The 17,926-nt window shown below is 41.8% G+C and overlaps 1 protein-coding gene across 3 annotated transcripts in view; it reads left to right on the forward strand.

The window, feature by feature from the left end:
• The first annotated feature begins 364 nt into the window (after positions 1–364).
• The window catches only part of Acsl1 (acyl-CoA synthetase long-chain family member 1), a 44,681-nt gene continuing 27,119 nt past the window's right edge, over positions 365–17,926 (forward strand). For 2 of the 3 annotated variants that reach the window (XM_013513016.1, XM_013513022.1), the window contains exons 1-2: positions 2,268–2,494; positions 16,863–16,977. In XM_013513016.1, coding sequence (XP_013368470.1) covers positions 2,300–2,494; positions 16,863–16,977 — 310 coding nt within the window. In that variant the 5' untranslated portion in view covers positions 2,268–2,299. Of the gene's footprint in view, positions 409–2,267; positions 2,495–16,862; positions 16,978–17,926 lie in introns of those variants that run through there. The other variant, XM_005373482.2, reaches the window with a different exon arrangement.

The following is a 17,926-nucleotide window of genomic DNA, read 5'->3' on the forward strand; positions in this document are numbered from 1 at the left end:
CGCTATCCTTCCTTTAGTGATTTTAAAATGTGCCCATTGTTTCTTCCTACTGGGAAGCTGAGCAAAAAGAAAACAGTGTCTGTTTGCAGAACTGGTGCTGGTAGCACTGGTGCCGGTCCCTGCCCATGGGTGGAGCAGTGGGGTGACTCTGCTCCCAGCTCCTCATTGGCCCATCCTCCACCCTCTGTTCTCCTGAGAAGTCAAGTATGGATTTTGTCTGCTAGTTACCTTTAGCCCAGTGGGCAGCAGTGTAGGACTCAGCATGTGACTAATGCCCTAAAAGACCTTGGCAGGCCGGGTAAGCTCTGGCTGAGCTTCTCTAGCCCCTGCCCCACCCCCAGCTTCACTGCCCTTTTTTCTTTCTTCAGTGGCGTGTCACCTAGCAGTCAGCTGTCGGTGGCACAGATGGTGAGTGGTTTTGTAAGTGCTGATTCTTTCTGTCTAGAATTATAACCTGAAGATATTTACTTATCTGTTCTGTGTTGTCATGTAATACCTTGATATTCTGTGTGTGTGTGTGTGTGTGTGTGTGTGTTGTAGGTGTGACTGTGAGTAAGCAAGTGTGTATTCTTTTTGTTGTTGTTTTTTTCTGGTACCGGGGATCGAACTCACAACCTTGCGCTTGCCAGGCAGGCGCTGTGCCGCTGAGCTAAATCCCCAGCCCCTAAATGTGTATTCTTAACCCAGAGCTGTGGTAGCACAAGACTGAATGATCTGGGCAAATGGATTTTGTTGGGACTTGTGCTATTACTGGTCAGTAAAAATAGCCCAACATGCTGCTACTCTGTGGGAAAAGATATATATATATATATATATATATATATATATATATATATACACACACACACACATTATAGACTTAAATTTAAATGCAAGATTTCTACTCTAAAAAAAGAAAAAAAATCTTCTCAGTTTTGTGACTTAGCTGTTAAAAAGCTTATATAGTAAGTAGCTCACAAATACCATCTGAACTTACACTGTGAGTGCTTGTTGCATTGCTGAGGAGCATTTGAGAAGTCTGTCAGCTCACTTGTGTTATTTCCTTACCTTTGCTACCAAAATTTAGAGCAGTTGTTCATCAGTAACTTTTAATTTAGGATTATCCCTAGTACCTGTAGTGCATATTTAATTTTAGACTAGTCTATATGTAAATTCTAACATTGAATTTGGGGCTTTGATATTTATCAAGTTATTCATCTAATTTGGCTTTGTGTTTTGGCTTCTTGATTTTATTTGTAAACTGTAGGCATCATTTTTTTTTTACCTGAGTAACTGACGGTTCTGCACTCAGGATGAATCACAAGAGCACTGGTAGAGGAAATCATAACAATATCTAACGTTTATATTGAGCACTTACTGGTGTGTGGCACCATCCAGAAGTCTTTATGTGAATCATTTAGTGTTCGCAAAACCCAGGGAGATGGATATTGCTTTCATCTCCATTTATAGATGAGGAGACAGGTACAGGGAGGTAAAGTAATTTGTGCAGCTAATAAGCTGGAAAGCAGGATTTGATTCCAGAACTAGAATCTTAGTTACTATTTTGTACCTTTTCTCAAACGTTACAGTAAAATTTCTCTCTGGATATTTGATACTTGGTTTAAAGGTGATGCACACCAATTTATTCATTTATGTTGAATATAACATCTTGGGAAATAGTTTAAAAATGATCTAATCATAATAGTCGCCTGTGGTTTCCTTGCATTTATATGTCACCTTTGAAAAGCACCGGGAAAGTGAGGGAAGTGTTGAAATTTGGCTTGGTCTGTTTTACCAGTTGGAGGACCTGTTCTGAGATCTCTTGGAAGAAACAGAAACTGATGGTTCTTAGTGGCTCAGGCTTATTTGTTCCTCCTCAGCTGTGTCTCCACTACCCTTGGTAATGAGAATTGAGTGTATTTGATTAGGTAGAGAGAACGGAGATGCTGTCAGGGAAGAGAGTAGGAGCATGTACCACTTACTGAGCATTTTATGACAAGCATCCTCTTTGAGTAAAATCTTTTTAATGTAACTAATGAAAGCAAGATGATCGTTGTTTTCCTTTTTTTATATACAAGATAATGGAGAAATAGAACAAAAGTGAATTCCTGAAGGTGTTTCTTAGAAAAATGAAATTTGATAGCCAGAAAAGGACCTGGACCCTGAGGCTGTAGATTTAATGCCTTGATTGGTCAGCCAGCCATACAGAGTTAGGTGGTCACGCTTTGGGAATTCTGGAGAGGAGTTCTGCCGCCCGGGATGAAAGTGACATCTTTCTCTTCTGACAGAACCCACCCCCAGGCATCATCAGGACGGGACCATGCAAGCCCACGAGTTACTCCAGTACTTTCGACTGCCAGAGCTGGTTGACCTTCGGCAGTACATGCGCACACTTCCTACCAACACACTGATGGGCTTCGGAGCTTTTGCTGCGCTCACCACTTTCTGGTATGCCACAAGGCCCAAGGCCCTGAAGCCACCATGTGACCTCTCCATGCAGTCAGTGGAAGTGGCGGTAAGTGGGTGCCCCAGCCTGCATCCCAAATTTCCTCTGCATTTCCTCTGATTAGCATAGCCCTGTTGAAGGTGATATTGATCAAGGTCATAATCACAACCAAGTATTTGTGGGGAAACTTTGTAAACATCAGTGTGCTCAACAAACAGAAGTAGAAGCCAAAATATAGGGCACAGAGACAGAAGAGGCCAAGTAAGTCTGTTGTGCCGTCATAGTCACCAGAATATTATACCGGAAAGCACCATGAGCTTCTCCCTTGCGCTAGGCTCTGTGGTGGCACAGAGGATTCACCAGTGGAAAAGACAGCACAGAGTCCCAGTCCTCACAGATGTGATATTAAGTAAGAAAGAGAATCACCAAATGTTGTAGGATGAAGAATTACATTTGTGGCACATAGGATAGTTAAAAATCACTGTCGAACTGCTGAAACGACTCTGGGATGTCACAACAGATAAGCCAAGGGTAGGAACTTTCCAGAGTAATGTAGCTATAGCACTTGGGACAGGAAGCAGAGAAACAAGAACATTCAAAAGGCATCTTAGCTTTAATTGTTGAGTGTCATGGTTACATATGACTTGGGAAGAATGAAGATCATGCTCTCCTAGTTATTGGAAATTAAACTAGAGCATATATAATTAGGGCTTTAAGCTAGGGTGGCAGTGATGGGGAACCTTTTAGAGCTTGCAGTGATAACAAACAGCAACTGTGGCACGTGTGCCATGGGTTTGCCACCACTGGCATAGGGTAACCTCAGGACTCTTTTAGTATTGTTTTCCTTAGTGTTCCTGCTCTACCTTTCTCCCTTCTTCATCTCTTTTCAAGGAACATTAACAGACAAAAACCAAAAAACTAAAAACTGAAGAAGCCAACTTCTCTGTCCTTTTGATGCTTTACCTGCTCAATGCTGTGTAGTTGCTTCTTTCCTCTAAGCAAGGATTACTTTTCAGTGTTTATCCCTTTCAACATATGTGCAGAAGGATGTTTTGAAAGAGAATTGTCTTATTTACTGTCTTTAGATGGAGAGGTGAAAGGCCCTCTCCAATTTCTTCTGCATTAATTGCCCTAGAGGAAGAATGTACAATTCCTGGCTTGATTAGTAGCTTTTTGTTATTTGTGGGGTGTTTGTTCTTGGTTTTATTTTAGGCAAGTTCTTGGATTCACTTTCGATGAATTCTTAAAATATGTAAAGATATATCAGTCTAATTCATATCATATATACCTATGTAAATATAGAATGAGTGAACTACTGAGCAAAGTTGGCTTTACACTTTATTTCTACTGAGAAGGTAAAGGTGTGTACCTAACATCCTATCTCAGCTAATCACATACCCATAAGGATGAGAGTGTAACTTTTCCTACTATATTGGTGTGAGGCTTTGGCATTCTTCCTTTTCTGTAGAGTACCAGGAGTACCACAGTAGTTTTGCCATCACTATGAGAGGGGTATTTGGCAAGGGCGCAGTTTAAATGTTTATAATTTAGCTATAACTATAAGAAATGCCTCATTCTTATATGAGAAATCGTGACAGCTCTCACAATGTGATTTTTAAGTTCCAGCTTAGCATAAAGTTATTATGTCTTAATAAAATAATTATATTGTAGAACAATTAAAAATTATAGATTAGCAGAAAAAATTAAAATCTACAATTTTACTGTCCAGTATGTGAGTATAGGTATGCTGACTTTTCTCTTTCCTTCTAGACATAGATCTAGCTCTGGTTTTCAAAATTTATAGGTCTTAGGTTTCTAAGATGCTGAACTTGCATTTCAGAGAGTGTACACATTTAAATTTAAAAGTGCTGTGGAGCACGGCATGGTGGTGTGTGCCTGTAATCCCAGTATTCCGGAGACTGAGACAGGAGGATCGCCGTGAGTTCAAGACCAGCCCTGTCTCAAAAAAAAAGTGCTTTAGAGTTTTGGTGCTTGGTAATAACAGGTGCTTAGCTCTGTTGCATGAACCTGTATCATGGGGAACAAGGAGCTCTATTTCATAAGATACTGATGAAATTCCTGTGTGTCTGGTACTATTTTAGGACCTGACTGCCAGAATGAAATGTTGCTTCATTTCTACTTTGAAAACAAGTGAACACCATTTGCCAGTTCCTACTCTTCTCCTTCCCTGTCTCACACAGGTTTTATCATCATCTTCCTGTCACTTCCCATGGGTGTTAAAAGGGGAAGAGGCTGCACTTTTTGGTATGGCTGCTTCTCATCATGGCCCACACTGGCTGTTTTCTAGCTCCACTGTCTTCATAGCAGCACTGAGGTTCTATATAAGTTGCACCCTCTGAAATTTCCTGTGGATTCTAAGGGTCCTAAGACAGTGTTAGCATTCAGGCTTGGGCCAGTGCAAGAAAGGTGGTGATGACCTATAGCATGGACAGGGCAACTGGAGTCAGGACCAGAGTGCAAAACGCCTGCTGTGAACTTGCACGCATGGTTTGATTCCGGCCCACATTTCCTGGGCCCTGTCTCTGTGTGTACAGTTGCTGTCCTCAGTCTGCAGCAGTGACCTGAGGGCCAGCTTTCCCTGCAGGTCAGAGAGCAGCATGCATCTTCAGGAGGTCTGTGCCATGAGCAGAGGATGAAGCAGGTTTTGTGGGATTGGTTGGTTGGTTTTTAAAATACTTTGATATTTCAGTGTGAGATTTCCTGGGTCATCTTGTCCCAGTTCATTCCCTGTGATCGAGAGCCCCACGTTTCTCTAATGCAGGTGATCTTTCCTGGTGTGACTTGAGAGCTTTTAGGGCTGGTTAGCGCCCAGGCTCTGGTGCTGCCGTTAAGGCAAGGACAAGAGCATATTGATACCTGAAGGATTCCAGGAGGAGAGAGCTGTGGCAGGGCTGGGCCAGTCCCTCTGCTGACACCAGGAAGCCCTGGGCACATTTACCTGTTGCGAACTTTATATTCTTCATCTGGAACACACAGGTGACTGTCCCTCCCTCCCTTTACCATTGCAAGAAGACTCGCCAGACCTGCAGTGTCTGGTCAGTGTTACTTTCCTTCTTTCTCTCTTTTAACCCTCACATTTCACACATGAGAAAACGGAACCTGAAGAGATGAAATTGTATAACCCAGCTGGTGGCAGATCTGGAACTGTTTTTAGGCTGCCTTTATTATAGTAGTGGAAAATTGTGTATTATAAGTAGGACTCAGGGGAGGGTTTAAGAAAGGATAAGGGAAATTTAGATCAGTCCAGGTAAAACTGAAGAATCAGTAGCTAGAACCGCAGAACTCAGGAGCAGGTGTTTTGGAAACTAAATATGCGGGCACAGGACTGGGAAGGCCGTGGTGGAAAGAGGAGCAGGAGGGGCAGGTAGGATAGGAAATGGAGCCTCGATGCTGTTGCTGTATCTTGGGGAAGGTCAGGGATCAGTGGGAGGGGAGGACTTGGTAGGAAAGGGAAGAGAGGCATGGAGCTGTGAAAATTTGAGCAGTTCTGCCCTTCCTGAATCCTCTCATCCTGAACCAGGTCACACACAGATGCAGTCAGAGCAGAACTTCGTGCTGCTGGGTTTGTAGGCCTGCCTATCAGATTCAAGGGATTTAAGATTCAAGTCTTTATAAAACATAGATGCAAACGACACTAACTGCTAAAGAAGAGACTAGAAAGAATATGTGAGTTCCTTTCATCGTGGAGAGATGTGATACAGGCATCGAGATGATATACTGTTCACATCAGGTCAGCAGGATTTTTGACAACTGCCACAGGTCATAAGGTATTTAAATGAAAACGCATGTTTTTTATTGTTTTTTTTTTTTCCCAAACATTAGAGAATGGAATGAATTACAGCAAATAAAATTACGCTACTTATCTGCCCTTGGTCTAAAACTTAATTTTAAGAATATGAAAACTTTGATTAAAAATTTACTTCTAATGACTAAACCAGTTAGCCTATTAACTGAGTCAGTGTCTAGGCTTGTTAGTAGAGCTTGGTTTAAGTGTGGATTCAGATGTTTTAATATGCAGAACCGGTTCTTTGGGGATAACTTGTTTCCAAGTAGGAAAGCTCAGTTTCACACTAGATGATATCATAACATTCAAGTCATCTGGCTCAAAATCATTAGTCTAATGTCCCTCACCTTACCGCTGGGTGATTTGCATGAAAGATTGAAACTTACAAATCCATGTGTTGGGCTGTATATGGTTAACAGCTTGCCTTAGTATTTTAATCATGTGCTCCAGAAAGTCAGTCTAACATGGAGAATGTGAAACTTTGAATGTAATCCTCCACAAGTCACAGAGAGTAGTCACCAGAAATGTATTCATTCAGCTGGTGCTTGAGTTTCTATCATGTGATGTGCACAGTGCCAGAGCAGAACAGGCTTCTGCTTTCTGAAGCCTACAGGCCACTGGGAAGAAATGTGTAGGTCTCCTTCTGTTGTGGCAGGGTAGGAGTCATCTTTAAGTAAAAGCAATCAATATATGCCATCAAAAGTTCACTTCAGGCAAGAACTTGAAAGAAAGAAGCCAAATGCAGTATCCCCAGTCTGTAGTGGTTTTAAAATTCAAAAGTCACAACCCTCTGGAGGGTCTCTCAATGCCATGGCTTCACAGACAAGCCCCAGACTTCTCACTTCATGTTTTCACTGCAACAAGGACTCGGATTCTTCTTCATAGTGTACGGAGTGTTTCTTAGAGGAGGATTTTCCCATGTGGATGATAGAATCACTCTTCACCACATAACCAATTTTTATACATATATAGGCTCATTTATAAACTGGCATAAGCAATTTGTGCAAGGGAAGAGAGTGTGTCATTGAGTCATAAGTTTTTATGCAGACTTGTGGAGGCCTTTAGAGGTAACAATGTTAGAAACCCCTCAAATGTCTATTCCCTCCTGGATTTGAATGTCTGGGGCCAAATCTGGTCCCAGGAGCCCATTTTGAGATCCCATGAGCCAAATCTGGGGCCAGATCTGGTCCCAGGAGCCCTTTTAGGCAAGAGTAAATGGTGCTATGAGGCACATGTTTAGGGGTAAGCCTGGGGAAGGACAGGTGGAGTTGGCTGGAATCGCTGACTGTCATGGACACCAGGGTCCATGTGAGAGCCAGCTATTCAGGGGGGCATCAGACAGATGATTTTGAGTCAGATGGGAGGTGAGCACTAAGAGAGAGGGAGTGATATTAGGAACAGTAGTAGCTATCTCTGCAGATGTCTGTAAATATGACATAATATGATTTATGTGGTCATTTATAAATATAAACGGAACTCTCACCTCCAGAGGGTTTGGAACAGAAAATAGTTATCAGCTTTGTATTCAGCTAGATGTGCACGTTGAGACTTCAGAAGAGTCTCCAGGTCTGCTGCTCTGGCTTCATGTCTGTCGGTCCTCCTTGACTGTGCTTAGGCGTTTGCTCTCATTCACCCCTCTTTTGTAATCACAGGCTCCCCAACCCCTGTCCCCTAGAGACTGTCCCTGATCTTGATCACAAATAATCACGTGATATCACAAATAAAGATGTGAGCGCCTTTTCTAAAACTTAACGAGCTCTTTAATAAAACAAACTCTGTGAAACCTTTCTAAATTATTTTCTTATTTCTTACTATGCTCGCATTGTAGGTGGTTGAGTTTACAGTGTTGGTAAGGTTTGTCTGCTGACTTAAAAACACATCCAGCAAGTGACGGGATTTGCAGGAAGTGCAAGAAGTGTGAGTGCCCCTAAGGAGCACTGACGGCCCAGGCAGCTGCTCTGAAGGTGAGGGGCAGAAATTACAGAGAACTGGAGGCAGAGCTTTGGGCCTTTGTGCCAAGAGCAGACCACAGCAGCATTAAGTAGCTGTCTTAGGAATTCAAGGAAAGAAAGAGGTTGTTATTTAAAAAAAAAAAAACACACTATTTGTTTTGTTTCCCTTTAATCAGGAAGAAAAAGCTAACGTCCATTGCGTAGGAATATGATAAAATGGGACTGAAAACATAATGCGATTTTACAAACAATGCCACTTCTCACAGGCCTCATTAGAGGAGGAACTTATGCACACATACATCACAGAAACATGTGCTGTAGAGTTTAAGTTTTTAAATGGCTTCCCCACGTGGGACCAACTAGTGCCACATGAAAAATGGCAAATATTGGCTGTCCGTGCTCCCCCGCCTCACCCCGTACCGGGAATTGAACTCATGATGTAGTGCTTGCCAGGCAGGCGCTGTGCTGCTGAGCTAAATCCCCAGCCCCTGTCAGTGCTTCTTAACAAAATCCCTCTGCACACCCATACCCAAAAAGCCAGGTGACAAAAGGGGGGAAGTGAAGATTTGGTCCATTTAGATTAGACAGAGGCAAAGCAGAATGCCTTGTGTATTCTAAATGTCTCACAGGTAAAAATTCTATAGGCCATAATCCTGTTTTGCTGGAACATTGTGTGTTTGTGAGAATTAGATTTTGTGACTTCAAATTTTCTCCCTTTTCATTGAGATGGGTGGGTGATATTTTCCCTCCTGTAGCTGACTGAGTTTTTACGGTGATGAGGTATTTTGCTAAGTGATATATCGGGCTCCTGCCCCCTAACTTCTACTTTCCCTAAGCAAATCCTCGGATCAGGATAATGGGGTCCTCAGGAGTTAGAAACTGGAGCATGAGTAGTGACAACAGGGGGAAAAAGGCTCTAAGGACTAGAGGAAAGCACTGAATAATCAAAAATCCTAGCTGAATACTGGTAAATAGTGAGCATGAAAGGTGAGGCTGAGGTTCGCTGTGGCCCTGTGACTGTGGCAGTTCAGGATATTGTGGGGGTCCAGGCATCATTTAAACATCCCGTCCATCATCATCCAGGACCTGTTGTGGGAGTATGAAGGAGTCTGTTCACAGATTGGTATTTATTTTTTTTTAGTTTCTTTTTTACACATTTGTAATACAAAATGATTACGTTTGTGTAGCTGTCACATGAACGCCCATGAATTATTGGTACCTACACACATCAGATCTTAATCACTTTTACTCCCTGCTCCCTCCTCTGCTCCCACTGTCTCTGAATCTTCAGAAGACCTAGTTTGCTGTATCAAGATTTAGTATTGTTGGGTATGGAGGCTGATGGCCAGAGACCCTCTCTGAAAGGTCACTGGATGGAAAAGCAGTTTTGTACTGCTTATAAAATGAAGTAATTTAGTGCACAGTGAGAGATGTGGGTCCAGTTTCAGTCTTCTGCAATTGTCCAGTTTTCCCAGCACCACTAGTTGAATAGGCTATCTTTCCTCTAGGGTATGCTTTCAAATCAAAATCAAAAATCTAAACATTAAGTCCACTGGAAGATTCACTAGGTAAAACACTTGAAGACATAGGTGTCTTCATAGGTGACATAGATGTCTTTAGAAAATCATAGGAGATGATTTTCTAAGCAGAACTTCAGTTGCATGAGAAAGAACAGCAAGAAGCTACAAATTGATTATATCGGACAAAAAGCTTCTGTACAGCAAAAGAATCTATTAGTGAAGAGTGAAGAGACAACCTCCAGAATGGGAAAAAATTTGCCAGCTACTCTTCAGAGAGAGCACTAATATCTAGAATATATAAAGAACTCAAAAAAAAAAACCACCTAAAATTCAAGACCTGCTCAGGAAATGGTCAAGAGAAATGAACACACATTCCACAGAAGAAGTACAAATAGTCAACATATATATGAAAAAATGTTAGAGAAATGCAAATTAAAACAATAGTAAGATTCTATCCTACTTGAGAAAAAAATGGCAGTCATTAAGAAAACAAACAATAATGAATGCTGGCATGGCTGTGGTGGGAAAGGAACCTTCCTTTAATGCTGGTAGGAATGTAAACTAGTGCAACTATTATGAAATCAGTATGGAGACTTCTCAAAGAACTGAAATTAGAAATTCCATATGACCTCGCTGGCCTTCTTCTAGGTATCTTCTCCAGTGAGCTTAAGACATAGCCCTACAGTAGTAATGGCGAACCTTTTAGAGACTGAGTGCCCAGAATACAACTCAAAATCCACTTATTTATTATAAAGTGCTAACACGGCAATTAAACTTGAATACTGACTGGCCATGTAAAAGCTTGGAGGAGTTGTAACTAATGAGTTACGGCTCAGGATGTCATCACCTGGCACTGCTAATACTTTCAGAGCATACATATGGCCCCTATGTACACTGTTATGTGATGCTCAGCTTCTGAGGCAATGCCGGGGCAACTTGGCTCACATGCCAAAAGGGGGGGGGCTCTGTGTGCCCACTGTAGCACATGTGCCATTGCTTTACCACTACTATACTACAGTGATACATGCATACCAATGTTTATAGCAGCACAGTTCATTAATGGGGAAATCCTGGAAGCAGCCTGTATACCTAATTGAATAAAGAAAATGTATCTATATATAATGGAATGCTGCATGGCTATAAAGGAGGACAAATTTGAGACATTTATAGAAAAAATATAATAATATATTTTTATAGAAAAAATATAATTTATAGGAAAATATAATGTTGAGTGAAATAAACCAGACACACAAGCTTAAATACCACATGGTATCTCTCATTTGAGTAAGGCAAAGTTCAAGCAATGAGAGTAATAAAGAAGGGGGAGACGGAAACAAGGAGATGATCTTTTGCAAATAGGAAGGGGGCCGTGGAACCAAGGGTGTAGGGTAAGGGATGGGGAAATAAATAGAAGAAAGATAAGCCATGTACAGGTAGTGTATTTGATTCATCATCTTTTTTTTTTTTTTCTTTAGACTGGGAAACTATAACTTCATAACTTTTTTAGATTGGGAAAACTATAACTTCCTAACATCCTCAGTAAATATCAACACTATATGTCAGAAACATGAACTCAGATTAATAATATCAACAAGACTGAAAAGGGGGAAGAGGGAATTGGAAGAGGAGGTGGGGAGGGGATTAAAAAAGAAATAATCTGTATTACATACATGTGCCCACTCCCCAAGATGATCGTAAAATGTACTGCAAACACATACTAATAAAAATAATTAGAAAAAGAAGTAGATGTTATTGGTCCAGAAAGAGGTTGATAAAATAGAAACGCTGGGAGGAATGTGCTCCACGTTGAGGTGGTGGAAGGACTACGAAGTCATTTTTATCTGTTGCACCGTGGTTCCTCATGCTGCATTTCCCCCGTAGATGGATTTAGCATTACGATCCAGCCAAGTCTTCTGCAGTCTCATTAGATACTACTTGGCCTCTTCCCTTTCTTTCACTCTTCTCATGTTTTATCTTCTCCCTTCTCTCTCACTTTCCCCTCCTCCCTCTTTCCACCGAAATTCCTCTCCTTAGAGAGATAAAAATGGTAACCCAAGAGGCAGTTAGCTGTTATGGCCTGTAGATCCCCATTTTATAGACTGGGATGAATGAGACCACACTTTATAAAGCTAGGGCCTTTCTGCCCCTAAAAAATCCTCAGGGATGCAATTTGCTTTTGCATGTAATTATGTGTGGCACAGAATAGCTCAACAACATGGGTTCCTCTTTATATGAAATGCGACAAAAGTTCTGGTCCTGAGAACCTCTGGCGTAGTGATGCTCCCTGTTTTCCTGCCCCTGCCTTTCCCAGCCATTGCTCTGAAGGGGAACTTGACCTTTGTCTCCTAATTCAGCCTAATTCAACCTCAGCTTTTATTTCCTCACTCAGCACAAGGAGAGACTGACCTCAGGACCCTCAGCTTGTATTCGACGTTGGGAATGTGCTAGTGAGCAGTGACTTGAAAGTAGTGTGTTTGATTCATCCTCTTTTTTTTTTTAGACTGGGAAAACTATAACTTCATTAAAGGGGTCTGCAACAGAAGACAAAAAAGATCCGTAATTCTTCCTGACTCAGTCTTAATGACTGATCAGGTTGGCTACTTAACCACAATGAAAGCCCCCCACCCACCCCAGCAGGATATATCAGAGGGCCACACTTAAGGTATTTTTCATTTCAGATCTTCCTAGAAATAGCCACCTGAGTTGGATAACTAAGCAATTGAGTGCCTCGTTTCTGAAGTGGCTCTGTGTTTTACACATTAGATACTTTGGGCTCTGGTTGTTGGAATTTTGCAGGGTGCGGTCTGGGCTTGCAATAGAGCTAGGGTTGCAGACACTAAGCGTTTAACATTTCATTCAGGAGCAAAGGAAACACTTAATGCATGTCAAAAATAATGATTCTTTAGGAGAATATGTAACCATATCATAGAGCAACATATTTCAAAGCACAGGATTTATTTCTTAGTGTCCTTCCCTAACTGCATTCATACTCTTCCCAGAATTATAGGGAATACTTACAATTTAATGACAGTGTGACGTTTTATCCAGTTTTATTTGTACTGTTAAGTTAGTATCTCTCTTTGGCACATAATCTCATTTAGTGCTTGTTTTCAGGCTTTTGCTATTTATTAATTGCTCATTAGAATAATATCTTGTCCCCAGATTGTGTTATCAGGATGGTGGTGTGGCTTTATTAGAGATACAATAATTTTTTGAACTTTCATTTGTCAGTTTTTACCTCCATGTTTCTCAAAGTCCTGAAGATCATATACCGCAAAAACTCAAAGCTAACCACTATTAGTTAGCTAAAAGTTTATTATGAAATGATCCTCTAGACCAGTGCTTCCCAAAATGAAAATTGGGAAGTTGACCAGAACAGTTGGTCTTTCTGACAGGGACATAGTCTCCGTATCCAAGTTAAACTTAGTCTCTTTTCTCAGACCTACCTCTCAACCCACACTCTTCCATCTGATCAGAGGGAACTGCTGTCTTCCTGGCTCTTGGATTCCTTTTTGCTGTTACTTGTCAGAGCCCATGTATTAGCTTGAGTAGCACTGGGGGTGTGGCAGCATGGCTTTCCTTACCCCTTCCCATCCCACTACCCAGGTTAAGGCCTATGTAAATTGTTTTCTCTGTAGTCTTTCCCCTGGCTTGTCTCACTCACTGCTTAAACGCCCTGTAGACTTCTTTCTACAACATTGTCTTCTTTACCACACTCCTCATGGAGACCCCAGTGTCTCTAGGATGGTGCTTCTCTGGACCAGAATTCCCTGACAAACTTGCGGAAACATTAATTGCTGGATCATACCTCCAGAATTTCTGATTCACCCTCAGTACTTCTCTTTGCTAACAAGGGCCTAGTGCCCCCTAGACTACAGGCTCTAGGAGGAACTCTTGCTCCATTGGTTCCAGGCCTACTCCCTTCTGTCCATTTCTTTTCTTCTTTTATTTTTACCTACCCCTTTGGTTCTAGGGCCAGGCATGTGCTCTGCTGCCAAGCTACGTCCCCAGCCCCTGCCTGTCCTTTGTGAGTTCGTCCATATTCTTCTCAGCCAGTGCCCCTTGGAGTCTCTTTGCGAACAAACTCATGTCTTATTTACTGGATTTCCTTTGGCCCCATTTATAGCGATAAGAACCCCTCTGCAGAATGAAGAAAGCAGTATTGCTTTAAAGAGCTTCTAATGAGAAATGACCCGAGTGAGTTAATGTCATGATGAGAGGTAGGGGAGGTGTCACCTTAAGCAGAGTCATGAGGCCTTCCCCAGCTGGCCAGGCTGCCTGTACCTCTAGGCTGCAGCAGAGTGGGTAGAACCCTGGCCTGGAGCAAGGGATTTGTGGCAGTTGGCTCTTGTGCACCATGCACACCTCTTGTCTTTATCACTGCTTACTCTTCTGGTGTCTCTGTCATTCTGTGCCCTTTCCATTTCCCTTCCTACCTTAGCCTTGGTGCCCTAGATGTTTTTGATTTACCGAGACTGAAGAGGTTTCTGATGCTTACTGGAAAACTACAAGGGCTAGGGATTTAGCTCAGTGGCACAGTGCCTGCCTAGCAAGTGCGAGATCGTGAGTTCGATTCCCGGTACCAGAAAAAAAAAGGAAACTACAAAATTGCTTCTGAATTTGAGTCTATTTGTTGAAGGAAAAATAGAGTTCATGGAGTACTTACTTTTGGTTAGTACATTATTGGGTATGTGATTAATAGTCTATACATTCATATTTTGCAACAGTGATTTTATTTAACTGAAGCAAACCCTGGAAGTGAACATAGAGAATCTCCATTTCGTGAAAAAGAACAAACTCAGATTAACAGACATTAATAATAATTAACTGACATTATTTAGCTGACACATAATTAACTGACATTAATAATAATGTTTGATTCAAAAATAAACAGATTTTTCCATCTTTATGACATAAACTGTAACTTCTTCGCTTTTTAAAGTACAATATTAAGCCAGACATAGTGGCACACTCATAAAATCCCAGCACTTAGGGGCTGAAGCAGGAGAATCACCATGAGTTGAAGGCCAGCTTGGGCTACACAGTGAGTTCAAAGCTAGCCTGAACTATATAGCGAGACCTTGTCTCAGAAAAACTAAAAGAAAAATAAGAGTACTATAGTATAGCTGATAATTGTGCTTGCAATCGTGACATAGATATTAGAAAGTTTCTGCCAAGATAGAGAAGATAGTGTGATGATTAGCATATATTATTGGGTCATATTTATTCCTGAAAACTATTTGCAATATCAGATGAAAAGGTAAACAAGGCCTGTGGGTGTAGCTCAGGGATAGAGTACTTGCCCAGTAGGCACAAGGCCCTAGGTTTGTAATGTAAACAAACAAACAAAGAGTTAAACACTCATGTATAGTCGCAGGTACTGAAAAAATATATTTAAATGTATAAGCATAGGGGAAAGTTTGAGAGTAACTTACCAAACTATTGGTGCTAGTCATTTTTCCTTGATACACTTTTGAACTATTTAAATATTTTTAACAGCAATATAAATTATAAAGAGGGAAAAGCTTATAGGATGAGGCTTGAACAATCCTAATTTTTTTAAAAAAAATCCAACCTGGGAATGTGCCATAACAGTTTCCTGGTGTATATGAATTCCTGTGTTTGATTTCCAGCACTGCAAAAACAACCCCTCCACAAAAAATTTCATGAAATATATTCCCTTATTCAGGGTCTCTGTGTTGGTGCTTCCCTGGGCTCTACCCAGCCCTGCTGTTTTCTCCTGTGCAGACTCCCTTTTCTTTGAGACCTTGCTCTTTGACCCCTGTTTCATGGAGTCATCCCTGTTTCCTTTCATCAAACCTCAAGCCAGAAGTGACCTTTTGTACAATCCTTTCTTGTGGTGCAGAAGTCCTTACATTACAGTCTCATTTTCCAAGAGTCTCATGTTTGCAAATGTGAAGGCCCTGCCCTGAAATTTAAAAGAAGTAGGCCCGGGGGCTGGGGATTTAGCTCAGCGGCAAAGCGCCTGCCTGGCAAGCGCAAGGTCATGAGTTCGGTTTCCGGTACCAGAGAAAAAACAAAAAACAAAAAACAAAAAACAAAAAAACCCCAAAAATACCCAAAAAAAAAAAGTAGTTTAAAAGAAGTAGGCCCTAACTTGAGCTTTTATCAGTCTGTAGAAAATTGATTTGAGGTTCCTATGGATACCTGGACCCCTCCTAGTATCTCGGGGGCCCAGGAGGGCTCAGCAGCTACCCCTGCTGCTGCATGAGCCTGAGAGTTGCCGTCGCTCCGTGGCAAGGAGTTCATGTACATTGCAGATATGCCTAGGAACCAACAGATGAAGACAGTTTAGAGAAAGGTGCTCAGTGACTTCAAACCTGTACCCCGTCCATTTGGTTGCAAATAAAACCAAAAAGGCTTGTCTCTGCTCATCCAAGACACTGAAGTTCCTAGTGGATTATATTGCTGCTGCTGAGAGATGAAACAGGAGAAATAATTTCAAGAAGAATGTTGATGATATTATAGTGGGAAAACTGATGTATCTTTTCCACCAGATCTGAGCAGGGCTGTCCTCTGTGGTACTGATGCAGCGGTCTGAGAATTGTCACTGTGTGTGTGTGTGTGTGTGTGTGTGTGGCGGTAGCATGTTCCTGTTGTCCTCTCACTCTTTTTAGCTTTGTCTGGTAGGATATGTGCTACAGGCCTGTGAGCCACTTTTCTCTCCCCATGGTTTTCCCCCCAGCGATCCTTGTCATGGCCGTGTTGTCTTAGCTTTGCTTTTCTGAAACCTGCATTTATTGTACCATAGGTGAGTAGTTGATTTATATGAGCACGTCAGCAAGTCCTGTACCTTCTTCACTTAGTGAATACACTCTGCGTAGCGGGTGACAGGGATACCATGTGGGCATGTTAGGCTTTTTATTCGTGTGTGCTTAACTGACAGAAATTACATGTATTTACGGTGCACAACAGAAGGAATAGGTTCAGGAAATCTATTATACCAGATGATTACTGTAGTTATTATAATGGATTATGTATTTGAAAATTGCTAAGAGAGGAGATTTTAAGTGTTTCTGCCACAAAAAACGTAAGTAGGGGAGGGAGTGTATGCTCCCAGTAATCAGCTTCCTTTAGCCATCAGAACATCATGTCAAAGGGTTTTTATTTTTAATGTATTTCTCTGTCTTTTTCAACAGGGTAGTGATGGCGCTCGAAGGTCCACGCTCCTTGACAGTGACGAGCCATTGGTGTACTTCTATGACGATGTCAGAACATTATATGATGTTTTCCAAAGGGGCATTCAGGTGTCAAGTAAGCCTGTTGCCTGCATTTGTGTGCTTGTTGCTTAATGTGTCTCTTTAAGAAAGAGTGGCTGGAGTCCAGAAAGGCACGTTTGCACAGATCTTTCACCTGTGCGGCACTACTTGTTCCTCTCCCCTTCCGTAGTTTGTCTGTAGCCAGTCCCGAAGCTCACTGTCCCCACCTGTGCACCCCTAACTTTACGGAGAGTCCTAACGGGCTCTCATGTTTCTTGCAGCAAAGAAGCCTGTTCAGTTTGGCTTAGTGCAGTGTCATTTCAAGTTTACTGGATCCCAAGACCCTTATTTTGAGAGAGTGATATCCCAGGGAAGTGGTGCCCTATCACAGACACTTTGGAAATGTTGGCTTATGGGGTACCCTTAGTTATTAACTGTGGTGTGAGACACCCTGAGATCTGTTACCCATCTCCTCCCTGCCAGGTCCCCCTTGAATATTCTAATCGAGCAAGACCTTGGCTCTCTCCAACCCCCCAACCTTTACATGCTTTTAAAAGTTTTTCCCATTATAAAGCCTGTTCTTTCCAACCCCAGCCAGGGTTAATTCTCATTAATCTTTATTTTTCTTCAGTACTGGGTATTGAACCCAGGTCCTTCAATTTGAAATACACTCCCAGCCCTTTTTATTATTTTGAGGTAGGGCCTCGCTAAGTTGCTCAGGCTGGGCTTGAACATGTGACCCTCCAGTTTCAGCCTCCCACAGTGCTAGGATTACAGGTGAATACCACACATCTGGCTTCTTATCAACCTTGTAAAACTCATGTTGCATTTTGCCTTTCTATAAAATCCTCAGTCTGTCATTTCTGCCCACTACCCCCACATAGGCTCTCTCCCCTTTCCTGTCTCGGCATCTTAACCTACTTGAATAGTAACCCCTCATGGCATAGAGGTGTGTTTTTTTTTTTTTTTTTTTTTGGTTTTTCTCCGGTACCGGGAACTGAACT

The sequence above is a fragment of the Chinchilla lanigera genome, unplaced genomic scaffold (genome assembly GCF_000276665.1).
Source record: "Chinchilla lanigera isolate Chin_1 unplaced genomic scaffold, ChiLan1.0 scaffold00002, whole genome shotgun sequence".
Lineage (NCBI taxonomy): Eukaryota > Metazoa > Chordata > Mammalia > Rodentia > Chinchillidae > Chinchilla > Chinchilla lanigera.